The sequence below is a fragment of the Asterias amurensis genome, chromosome 8 (assembly GCF_032118995.1).
Source record: "Asterias amurensis chromosome 8, ASM3211899v1".
Classification (NCBI taxonomy): domain Eukaryota; kingdom Metazoa; phylum Echinodermata; class Asteroidea; order Forcipulatida; family Asteriidae; genus Asterias; species Asterias amurensis.
Window position 1 is genome coordinate 12,149,851 of NC_092655.1, and position 13,001 is coordinate 12,162,851.

At 39.4% G+C, this 13,001-nt stretch overlaps 1 protein-coding gene and 1 long non-coding RNA gene across 3 annotated transcripts in view; both read left to right on the plus strand.

Annotated features, from left to right (window-relative positions):
- The window catches only part of LOC139941199 (cytochrome P450 3A24-like), a 63,539-nt gene that overhangs the window by 47,379 nt on the left and 3,159 nt on the right, over positions 1-13,001 (plus strand). The window contains exons 6-12 of the mRNA XM_071937660.1: positions 1,501-1,589; positions 2,521-2,669; positions 3,516-3,652; positions 5,048-5,170; positions 9,862-10,082; positions 10,646-10,783; positions 12,623-12,785. Coding sequence (XP_071793761.1) covers positions 1,501-1,589; positions 2,521-2,669; positions 3,516-3,652; positions 5,048-5,170; positions 9,862-10,082; positions 10,646-10,783; positions 12,623-12,785 — 1,020 coding nt within the window. The remainder of the gene's footprint in view (positions 1-1,500; positions 1,590-2,520; positions 2,670-3,515; positions 3,653-5,047; positions 5,171-9,861; positions 10,083-10,645; positions 10,784-12,622; positions 12,786-13,001) is intronic.
- On the plus strand, positions 5,453-7,871 carry LOC139941200 (uncharacterized). 2 transcript variants are annotated; one of them, XR_011786565.1, is made up of 3 exons: positions 5,453-5,884; positions 6,417-6,543; positions 7,164-7,871. It is a non-coding gene; the product is annotated as an uncharacterized lncRNA (long non-coding RNA). The 2 variants fall into 2 exon arrangements; XR_011786566.1 differs by having other exon boundaries at positions 7,169-7,183.

Here is a 13,001-nt window from a genome sequence, read left to right on the forward strand (position 1 = left end):
ATGAAATAAGCCCCAAGTGGTGACGCCACCTAGAAACGACACAATTTTCTTACGTTCACGTTCACGTTTTTGCTCGCGTATGGTGCAGCTGAACCTCCCTGTTGATGTTTTATATGTAAGCGTGAACATAGAATTTTATTCGGGATCAACGGTACATCCGTACCACGTGACCGTAAGGATCTTGACGAGCCTCTAAGTGTGACGTCAGTTGTTAAGTATTAAACATGCATGGGTCAGACTTAGGCCATGTCTAAAACGGCAACTTCGGCTACAGCTATACGACTAGACACTGGCAGACGCTTGCTGATCTAGCCGTAGCTCTAGCCTAAGTCGCCGCTTTGGACACGGCCTTAAACCGGATCCGGAATACCGGAGTTTCTGTTTCACAGTCATACTACACATTGTAGAAACCCGGGATGTAGAATTCCACATTTATTGACCAGATCCATCCGAACGGGTCATGATGACAAATTATGTATTTTATCATGTGAGGGCAATACCGAAATAAATGTTTTTATTGAATTTGGATTTGAATTTGAATTAATTCTGTAGCCAATTCTGACCTCACCCTGTTCTTCCGAGTGAAATCGTTTTTTCGATCATCTAAAACAACTTGCATCTATGAAAGCACAAACAAATTGTGCAACAAGTACGTTTTCCTTTTTTTCTTTTTTTCTTTCAACTCTGATGATTATTTGAGCCAAACCAAAATATTCACTGATTTATTTCGTGCAGATCTTTAGATACAACAAGTAAGAGTACTGGTCTTTGACAATATTATTACCAAAGGTGTAAAGTGCCTTTAAAAAGGCAGTATTCATTATTGAGTCACTATTTGCAGATCTTGTGTTTCGACACACACACTTTTTATTCACCAATGACATAAGCGACTGTTAATTGATATAATGAGTAACATTGATGTAACTGCTACATCATTGGTTTCGCAAGCGTACGGATACAGTCGAAACTTTGTGTGTTCACGTGACGCGTATCCGCGATTATCGTATTTTGCATACACGTTAGCAACGGATACGGGAGCTCGTACACATCGTAGAAAAACGGATACTATTTTGCAGACGTTTAGTTGTATCTTTGTCCCAGATCAAAAACATTACCCATGGAATGCTTCCACTGGTATCGTGTTTGATATAGATAAAAACCGTTTTAGTCATTTTGCAAGCAAAACGATGAGAAAATGCAGGGTATATAAAACACGGGGTCTGTGTCGGTCATGTTTGTCAGAAAAACACTCATATGAATGCGAGCGCACTAGCGCACTCAAGTGAAACATACCTATAATTGCGAAACAAAATCCAACACACGGCTGACGTAAACGGATACGGTTATCATATCCGTCTGTATCTGTATCCGCACGCTGGCGAAACCTCTCAAGTATGCACATTACCGAGAACAATGAACTTTTCCTAGCAAGTCTGCTGCCACCAAGCGTCCCACAAGTTGGTTCCCTATTAGTGAGTTAAATTAATGTTATCTCTTCAGATGTCTGTATTGTTAAATGACTGTTGTGATATTTTGGTTGGAAATATCAACGAAGCACAGAGTGGCGGGAAATCTGTCGATTGTAGACGGTGAGTCAGATCATGTTAGTTTTATATTGTTTCTTTCCTTTTGAGTTTGTAGTCGTGGTTGGTGTTTTCGTTATTGTTTGTTCGTTTGTTTGTTTGTCGGGGTGTTTGTTTGTTTGTCTTTTGTTTTGTTTTTGTTTGTTTGTTGGTATGGGGTGTATGCTTGTTTGTTGTTTGTCTTTTGTTTTGTTTTTGTTTGTTTGTTGGCGTGTATGCTTGTTTGTTTGGGTGTTTGTTTAATAGTAATAATAATAATTTGGGGGGCTAATCATCCATACTCGCAGCTAAGAGCTGAATTGCGAAGGACGCGGCTATACGTGTTCGAGAAGCTGGCATTCAAGGGCACCTTTGGCTGCCAGCCACATCAACCCATCATGACCATGGAGCACAGCCAGAGATTTTTTTCTTTGATTATTCTCTTGCAAGTTCGATTACCATTTGAGCCAAAACTTTCACAGGTTTGCTATTTTATGCAAATGTTGGGGTACACCAAGTAAGTATACTGGTCTTGGACAAATACCAAACGTGTCCAGTGCCTTTAAAGCCATTGGACACTGCATCGGAACAGAAAAAAAAGTTCACAGATTTACAAATAACTTACAGGGCTTACAGAAGGTAATGGTGAAAGACTTCACTTTACATATTATTGCATGAACTGCTTTACTTTTTGAGAAAACATTAAAACAAAATCAACTCTCGACATCGAGAATTACGGCTTTTATTTTAAACACATGTCATGACACAGCGAAACGTGCGGATACGAGGGTAGGTTTTCCAGTTATTTTATCCCGACTCTCGATGACCGATTGATGAGCCTAAATTTTCACATGTTTGTTATTTTATATATAAGTTGTGATACACGTGTGGGCTTTGGACAATACTTTTTACCGAAAGTGTCCAATGGCTTTAATAAACAGTTTTTTTTTAACGGTAGAATATTCGGAGGTTTTTCTATGGACGCTAGTGCAAGGTGTGGATTCGGATTGGAAGTGGATTCACAGAAAAACAAGGATGATCCATTCGTCAAACATGCCAAGAAGGGGGTTCAATTCAGCTTCTTCAAACCAGCCTTAATACTTGCCGGTGAGGACACAAGAATTAATTGTTTTATTTTTTTGAACTAGAACTACTAGCAAGAACAATTATGTTAAGGAGAATAGACGAGAAAGTGTAGATTTATGAATAGAATGTACGGGCCGAAGGCGAGTACATTGTAATCACGAATCTACACTTTAGAGTCTGGGCCCAATTTCATAGACCTGCTTAAGCACACAATTTTGCTTAAGCAAAAAATTCATTGCTTAGTAAAATTAGATTACCGGCCAAGACTCCACTCAATTGTTACGCTAAGTTAACAACAGCTAAATACCAGTCACAAGCAATGTATATGGCATGGCATTTTGGCCAGTAACATGTGTAAAATAAGCGAATTTTTGCTTAAGCAGCTCTATAAAATTGGCCCCAGATCTCTGACTTAAACGTTTTGGTTATGTAACAGTTTCAATGAGTTGGATTTCTCAATGGTAAATCTAACTTCTATCTAATTCCGTATACGTCGTCAAACGACGGTTGGTCACATTTTACAACTATTTTACTTGTTTATATATAGGCAGGCATATGTAAGGGTTTGCACCATTATTAAGTACAACGTCAGTTTGCTCAGCTGAAAAGAATGTGATACTTAAAGTATTTTTTTTCTCAACTGGAAAAATGTTTTTGTAAATTAAAAACATATTTTCAGCTATGTTGTGTTGCACTTCATTCTATCTTTCAGTTTGGAAAGTAAGTTTGAAGTTGAACTATTTACTTAAGTTTGTAATGAATTTACACGAAGTGTACACTAGATTCGTAACAGTAATCTAAACTGTTAACATAATTTTGGATCACATCTGTTTTTGATATTATATGTTATGTTTGTTTCGCTGGTAGCCGTCTTTCCGATCCTTGGGCCCGTATTTGACTACTTCGACATTGGTGTTTTTGATACCAGCGCGACCAAGTTTTTCTCTGACGTAACAAAGGACGCTTGTAAACTTCGCAAAGAGGAAGGAAAATCTGCTCCTCAGGTAATAACATGTAGAACGATGCAGACAATCATAGGAATGGGAGACTTTGGAACGCTAGGTGGCAGCAGACTTATACCAAGTAGTCATTGTTTACATAATTCTGAGCATACGCGCATTACCGAGAACAATTGATTTACTTGGAAAATCTGCTGCCCACAAGTGCCCGAAAGTCCTTCATTGTCTGCACTTGTTATCACTGTTTATAACAGATTTTGTTTATTTCTAGCAAAGACGCACCTGGAGTACGATTTTTGTTATTCAATGCGGATACATAATGATAATCGCCAGGATTACTTACAAAACTTTCATCTGTTGCTTGATTGCCTGTTACTCGTTATTAGCCTTTGCTTATTTGCTTATTCTAAAAAATCAAGTGGAAAATTGGGTCGGTGTAAAGGCCCCATCCTGTTTTTATCAAGGCAAAATTTTTATGCTAAGCAAATTGTTTCCTTAGCAGCTCAATGAAATTGGGTTCAGGAGGGTAAGTCGAAGAGAGCAGACTAGAGAATAATCAAGAGTACGGGTAAATAGGATGTTTGTACAGTGGTTAGCGTGACATGGTCAATGAGGTTGCTATAGACCTTATCGCAAATACCAATGCGCAAGCGCAGACTGTTGAATGAGGTGCATTGTGGGATATATATGAATCAAATTTTGCTACCAGCTAGACCACAATGCATCTAATTCCAAGCTTTACGCGCGCGCCCCAGTATTTGCGAAAAGGTCTATAGAGGTCATGTAATAATAAAGGGTCGTCGAGGTAATTTATCAAGAACCAGCCCTCGGCGGGTTTATACCACTAGGTGAAAACCGATTCAACACACTTTGATTCCCATTCATAATAACATTTTCACTCAAAAAAATCAACACTTTTTGGTCAAAAAGTAAAATAACCGCCAAAATTAGGGTCGTTCAATGATTTCTTTCATTACAACACCCCTCGAGCTATGAAATGGTAAGGCCCTCGGGTAAACACCTCCTTATAAGGAGATTGCTGCGTGCATCGCTCGTATCGCGTGATGTGGCACAACTGTTACAGCCGTTGCTCTCGACCAACAGAAATGAAGAAACTGTCTAATAAGCACAGGTGTATCAAAGCTCGCGTGTCACGCCCACGTTTCAACACTTTTTACCGGTGTTATAGCATCCGTTCAAACGCCTCCACGTGATTCCCTACTGACCAATCAGAATGGATAAACTGTCTAAGGTATTTATGAATAACCCGTGAATGTTATCTAGTCCCTGGCAGCCAGTCCAGACACCTGTGTCTGGTGGGTATTGTAATTGGGACGGGTTGTGAGCATGGGCCGGGTGGTGGACATGACCGTACAAATCACATGCTTACAATTTGTTTGACTTTGTAAAATTGACTATTTTTGTCTTTATTTTGTTCAGCGTGTTGATATGTTGCAGTTGATGCTGAATGCTCATAACGACACAGATGAAGAACGGACTGATGTTGTCAAAGAGGGCGTACATAACCGCAGGGCTTTGACAATTGAAGAAGTTATGGCTCAGGTGATAAAGAAATTTTTTAACGTTCGTTTTTTGTGTGTATTGATTTGCAACGAGAAACCAAATGCATTTGAATGCACAATTGCATTACATTTGTTGTCTATGGGTAACCAAGAGGTGTCAACATTTAACATCAAAGGATGTTAAAGGCACTGTACACGTTTGGTAAATGTCAGAGACCAGGGGTGCGTTCCGTTGGCGCACACTTTGCCAACAGTTGCGCAAGTTCGCCAACAATTTCAAGTGGAACAAGTTGCCCACTGCCACCGTTGGCGAACGTTGGCAACCTTTAAGGCCGGTTTATAGTCGGTCGCGCGACGGTCGCGCGATGGAAATCTTGACGCGCGATCCTAAAAAACACAGTTTATAGTCATCGTCGAGACCTCAGCGATGCTCAGCGATGCGTCGCTGAAAGGCGCTGGCGACGTCGCTACAGAGTTCAACTAATTGAACTTTGACACGATCGCTGACCTCACTTTTCATCCGTGAACCAATAGAATCGTTGGATTACCGAGAAACGATGAATATGCAAATTTATCAAGAGGCCGCTTACAAATAAAACAAAATGGACGACCGTAACTTTGTTCGCTGAGCGGTGTCCTAAAAAGTTAGTTTTTTCTTGTTTACGTTCGATTTTTGGAGCTGGTAAAAGTTACGAACATGTCGACAGGAAGGAAACTGCATAGGCAATCATTACAGTAACATTGCAGTCAATGTGTGAGTATTTTAAACAGTAAAATTAACGAAAAAACGTCTACCGAGTGGGGCAGTTTTTTTATGTATGCGTAGCCGTATGCACAAAGAATACAGATCACACTAAAAACAAAATACCTTGATACAAACACACACGTACCCCCACTACTACTATTAAAATGTATTGTAATACATTGTTTTTCATCGAACAAAACTGGGTGTTACTGTATGTCATACGACAGCTTTGGTTTATGCTGCATGTTCTTGTTTTACCCTTCTTATCTTAATTAAACTTTCTTGGGTCGAGTTGACTTGACTGATCTCACGACTCGTCACTTGACATTACTTTAACTTTAAAAAGTTAAAAGGTCTCCAACAGTGGAACAAAAAACAGTGGGCTGTTTTTATAAATTTTATACTGAATATAACTTGGATCTCATGTTTACCGATTCTAGTTCGTTTGCAGATTATTAGGTATTATGGATACTTGTATTTTTCAAATTAATATAAAGCTAAATTTTACATGTTCAATTGTTAACTTTTGTATTTTGAACAGCATAAAGTGGCAAATGCTATGGGAGATTGATGTACACATCCCTTTGTGAAAAGGAGCAGGCCATCAGAGGTTCAGGGAAAACCAACAAGTATTGAGTTGCCAACTGATCAGCATCATGTAGAAACAGGTATGATGGTTACATCCAGGGACAATGGCATTGCTTGATGTATTCTTGACACACAATTAGTAGAATATGCATAAAACAATTCCAAATCATACAATAATTGATTGTGTCGGTTTTCAGGGCTCGAAATCAACACTGGACCACAGGCCAAGTCCAGTGGTTATAGCGTTGGGCCAGTAAACTTACGACCGTTCAAGTCCAGTGGTATTGTGTTTTTTAATTTGAATAGTAACACCTCATTGCATTTTAGTACACATATCTATTGAATGCCAATATATCTTCTTTTAGTGCTTGTTCCAACAGCAGTTTCAATGTAGTGTGTAGAAAGTGTTCTCCTCATATCGATCCCAGTCTTGTCAAATTCTCTGGTCCAGTAAAAGTCTTGTGATTTTTTTCCCCCAAATCGAGCCCTGGTTGTATTAACCATGTAAACAAACTGTTGGAAAACTCTTCATGAAGATAGGGCTATGTAACATAATGAATTTGTGTTTTTGCAAGTTTGCAGGTGAAGTTTGTATTTTGTTAAAGTCCCAATCTTAGGTCAAATTGAAAAAGAGGATTACGTTAACAATTGAAGGATTTTGTTACAATGTTTTTGTTTGTTTTTTGTCTCCCTGTATTAGAACAGTGGGCATACTTTCTACACAAAACAAAACCTCCAGTTTGCCAGCCACACTTGCAGCATCTGTGATAAAAACAAATGGACACAAGAGGGACATCCTTTGACACAGACATCTGATACATCAATGATAATAATGTTGAAGAAAAGCTGCGATGAAATCCTTAACTTTAAATCTTTACTTTAACAATGATAGCCCATCAATTTAAATTTCCTTTGCATTGTATTTACTACAAACATTCTACAGCTACTCAAGTCATTCCTGATGATTTGTGCACTTGCTTTTCTAAAAAAAAAACATTATTTAAAACATAATCGGTAAAAATTTATACATTTGCCGCTGCATTAATTATGCAAAATTATAGCTTAATGTTCGTTGTCCTCTTCTGTACATACTGATCACTCTCTTGCTCGCTATGTTTAATAAGTAAATTGTACATTTAATTTCATTATAAGTTGATTTGAAATAAATAAATGAACAAGTCAAAAAACAGTAGTCTGTTTCTTTTCTCTTGTTGAGTTCACAACGTTCAAACTAGTTAAATTCTGGACACTTTATTGATTTGTGTGGCTTGTATCTTTTTCATACCAATATTGACACAAAGTGATTCGGAAGCAGTGGTATGGCTATGACTTTTCATGGGGAGGGCTAGGGGTTAGTAGTTTTAACATGTGGGCAGGGGTTGCTTTGTTAGTCGGGAAGGAGTATGCTGTGCGGCGGGGATGCTTATGGCATTTTGTGGCTGCGTGTCCATTTTCCCTTTTTTTCAGAGGAGGGGGGTATTTTATTTGTTTGGGGTAGCCACCCCCCCCCCCTCCCTGCTGACTGCACCGCTGATTCGAAGTGTGGGAATTGTATTTGTAAAACCGAACGATTTAATGCCTGTCATATGTTTGGTACACTTCAGAACAGCAATGGTTGAGAAAAACTAACGGAATTGTTGCTTTACAATATATAACGCTTCCCATCGATGTTCCCTTTCAGAGAAAAGAAACCCAAACATGTTTTTCAAATAATACTTTGCTGTTTCCAGAATATTAAGTAAACACTTAATTTCAAAATTCATTGATACAACTTCGAAAACAACTCTTTGTATGCTCGCAGACTTAATAATTTGATATCTGATCTGGTTAAGTGGCATTATTGAGATTTTTTTCACAAACTTAACTTAATGATTTTTTTAAAGGACGTGGCTGCAACGGGTTTTTTCATTTTTTTTTTTATTTTATTAAATTGGTTGAATGTAAAAACATGGAAAACAAAGTGAAAATGATGTGTTTTTGTTTATCCCCGAGTGAGTCCAGTCTAAAGGAAAATTCATATCAAATAAACTAAAATTCTTCGTTTTTGGTTGTTCATAACGCTGATAACAATTTGAGAAAGATGGTTTTCTTTTTAACATAACTAATTGGGTATGTGTATACTGTACAAACTGCATCCCATCGCGCGATGACTATAAACTGTGCAAAAAATGCCAGCGTCCAGCGATCCTCAGCGTCCGACGATTTCCATCGCGCGACCGTCGCGCGACCGACTATAAACCGGCCTTTAGGCGAACATACTTCGGAGGTGTTGGCGAGTGGTTTTTAAAATGGCGGACAAGCATACGGTATTATTTCTTTGTCATAAACATAAATACATTGTATTTTCGGTGGATGATAATGCAGATTTGGATTAACAAAGCTAAATAGTTGATGTAATGATGTCAAAAAGAGGACTATTGCAGCAAAAACAAAGTAATACAAAAAATACGTATGGTGCGCGCCATCTTCATTTCAGGGCGCCGCCATTATTGACATCGCGTATACGCACCAACCGTTTAAAAGATAAAAAACGTTTGCGCGAACAGTTGCGAGTCGTTTGCGCGAGTGGCACACACCCCAGTCATACCACTTGGTGTCCCCTTACAAAAAGACATTCAAAACGCAGGTACATTATCCAGAATGTTATATCGCTGCTATTTGGACATAAGAAACCTGTACAACATTGGGCTCAATAGGAGACTTTTTGAAAGCTCTGCCACTAGAGGGCAGCAGACCTACCAGGTAAGGGTGAACAACTCCTATAGCAAACAATGGTAAATGCTACAAATTCAAAAATACTCAAAAAATATTTAGAAGTCTCTCAGCCTCTTGAAAACTAAATCAGATACATTGTCATACACTAAACTTCAGATTTCTTCTCAATTTTTTTGTAGGTCAGCATTTTGGAATTTTTGCTAATTACTCTAGAAGAAACACTCCCGAAAACTCATGCACACCACTTGTTATCCTTGGGGAACTCGTGTCCGGTACGTCCTGTTCCAGAACAGTGTGGTTTATGCTGGCATTGTGTTATGAAAAACAAAATACAGTTTGGCTGAATCTAAATAAAAAATAAAAAACACGCAAAACAAGGTATTTTCTGTCAGTGACCATCACTCACGCTTCTCCTATTTGTTGTTGACATTACCTGGTGAAGAGCGCCCTCTCTTGGTGAATGGCAGATAGTCTAAAGTTTCCCATTGGATACTTTCAGGATGCTTGGTGGCAGCAGACCAACCAGGTAAAATCCATTGTTCTCGATAATGTGCGCACGCTCCGAACTACGCAAACAATGGAAACTTACCTGGTAAGTCTGCTGCCACCAAGCATCTCAAAGTCTCCCATTGGTCAATAAATTGTTAAGAGAACAATTTTCATGTGTTTTTATATCCCTCAAGGGTGTCATATTTTTCTTGGCCGGGTACGAAACTACGAATGCTCTCCTAAGCTTCGCTGCGTACGCCATGGCAACTAACCCAGACATCCAAGAAAAACTGCATGCAGAGATTGACAAGAGCGCCCCCACACGGGACAGCCTAGGCTATGACGTCATCGCCAAGATGGACTACCTCGATAAGGTAGTCAGTGAAACTCTGCGCATGTATCCAACTGGAACAATGTAAGACAATATTCAACCCCAAATCGCTGCTGATATTGCAAACGTTTTTTTTTTTTTTATGTTATATTTTATAACTTGCATTGCGATTTTGAAGATTGTGTCTGTTTCCTAATGTCAAAACATGATAAATCATGATCAAATCCCTTGCGATATTCTCTCTGTAAATTTAATGTTTTAACTGTAAATTCTGTAAATTCAATGTAATTTTGCCTATGGCAACCAACCATGAATAGGCCTTATAATAATGATAATATTGCCACTTCAGAGTTTTACTAATATTCGGTCTATAAGACGATGTGGCCTCTGACGTCACACGAAAACCATAACATGATTCGCGCGCATACCGCCGGGCAAAACCTTTGTGTTTTGGCAGCCAGCTAGAAAGTGTACGCAATCTTACTATGACTGCGCAACTCAGTGCCCGGCGAAACATGACGTATAATATAGTGTTTTGTCAACAGAGAGCGGTTTGAATGTAAACATAGGTCACATCGTCTATACCAGCGTGCTTGGTTTACTAAAAATGAATGAGTCTATAAATACATTGTATGTTTTGTTTTTAGATTTGATCGCGTGTGTAACGAGACCATCACTTATGATGGGTTAACGATAGAAAAGGGAGTTGCTGTTGTGGTGGCCGTATGGCCAATTCACTACAACGAGGAGTATTGGCCAAACCCATCTAAGTTCGATCCTGAAAGGTGAAACAATGATCCAGAGTTTTCTCTGTTTTCTTTTACCATTGCATCACTTTTTGGAAGTGGAAATTTCACTCTCTTGTCCTAGTGGTGTCAGTTTCACTCATTTGATAGTGAAGTCAGTATGTATCACTCTTGTTGAGTGAATTTGGTGCAACCGTCACTCTAATCAAGTTGAAAGTTCCGCTCGTCCCCGGCGCCTTGCCTTAACCAAAGGCGCTGGGATGGGCAAACGCATAAAGCACGCTCGTTGGTACCCCGTAACTGCTCAGTCCCATCGTGCATCACGCTCACACTGCTATGCACTGAACGCATGACGTACTTCCTGCTGGGCAAGAATCTTATAAAACATAATCTAACAAATCTTATAAAACCTACATCAGGGATATCATCGGAGGAAGCCTGAAATCGGACAACACTAAACCCTGCTGGAACTTCATTAAGTCTAAGAGAAAAGAAGCATCAGGAGTATCACCCCTTAATGTTGCAGGTGAAACTCTCTCTGGGGCAAAAGACAAGGCTGAGGCACTAAACCGTCAGTTTTGTTCAGTGTTTACAAGAGAAGATACCGACAATATTCCAGACATGGGACCCAGTAATGTTCCAGATATCACCAACATAATCATCACTACAGAGGGGGTCTTTAAACTGCTTAATAATCTTAAAATTCACAAAGCTCCTGGTCCAGACGGTATAATAATAATAATAGTGGCAATTTATAATGCGCCATGTCTGTCTAAAAGACACTCCTGGCGCACGAGTTCTAAAGAACTGCTCCCACAGTATAGCTCCGATCCTACAGAAGCTGTTCCAGAAGTCAATATCAACAGGTTTTCTTCCTTTGGACTGGCGCTACGCTAATATAACTCCCATTTACAAGAAAAACGACAAAACCGAACCATCAAACTACCGGCCCGTGTCCTTAACATCGATCATCTGTAATTTGTTGGAACACATCATCCATGGTCACATTATGAAGCATTTTGAGAAGTTTGATATACTTGCATCGCGCGTTCTGTACGGGATAGCCACATCAGGCGGTTGTACAGTAATTGACAGATGCAGATGCAGATGAATCTACTCAAGCTGATTAGCCCATCTAAGCGGTTCTGGATAGCCTTACCGCTTGGGCCGAGCCAAGTTTAAAATACATGCTTTTCTTCTAAAAAGAGTTGTGCGCCATATGGTCCTTTGCAAGAGTGGTTTGGCGGATAAAAGAGAGGGTTTCGCTCTTGTACGTTAAAGGCCAAGTAACACCGCAGCGATAACGTAAACGATAACGATAACGATCACAACGCCAAGAGAACGCATTCCGTTGGTTGAATTGCTCCAAACAGAATACGCATACGCCCATTCAACCAACAGAGGATGTGCACTCTCGCTGTCGTCTCGTTATCGAGGCCAGTGTAAACGTTTGGTAATTACTCAAAACAAAAATTAACTTTATAACTGACTTGCGTAACGAGCATTGGAGAGCTGTTGAAAATATACAATATTGTGGAAAACGACTCCCTCTGAAGTAACGTAGTTTTTGAGAAAGAGGTAATTTCTCACTAAAATATCGTCTAGCTTAGAAGTATTGTATTCCGTTCTGAAAGCACGCACATTCGTCCAACAAGGGTGTTTTTTCTTTCATCATTTTCTCGCAACTTCGATGACCGATTAAGCCAAAGTTCTAACAGCCTTGCTATTTAATGCTTATGATGGGATATACCAGATGAGAACACCGATCTTTGACAATTACCAAGCGTGTACAGTGCCTCTAAGAGAGTAGTTCTTTAATTTCCTCACAGTCCCTGTCAACTTTCAACCTATTTGTTCATTGTGTGTATTTTCAAACAGGTTTAGTGCCGAGAACAAAGAATCCATACAACCCGGTACTTATTTGCCTTTTGGTATTGGACCTAGAAATTGCATCGGCATGCGATTTGCCTTGCTGGTAATTAAAATGGCGCTGGTACGTGTGATGCAGAACTTCCGGTTTGAGGTCAGCCCGGAAACTGAGGTAAGTGTGGTAACCAAAAGAAAAAAAAATGGCTTTATTCTATGCGAGATTGTTATCTTTCTGCAGAAGTTATTTTGAGACTTTTGAACGTTCCTGTTAAAAAGTGCGTAAGAGTCCAAATGGGAGGTTGTTATAAAACCCTGCATGTTGGCAACTTCCAATGCTACAAATAGTCATCGTATTTCACAATTCCAGGGGTTGTCCTTTTTAAAGATG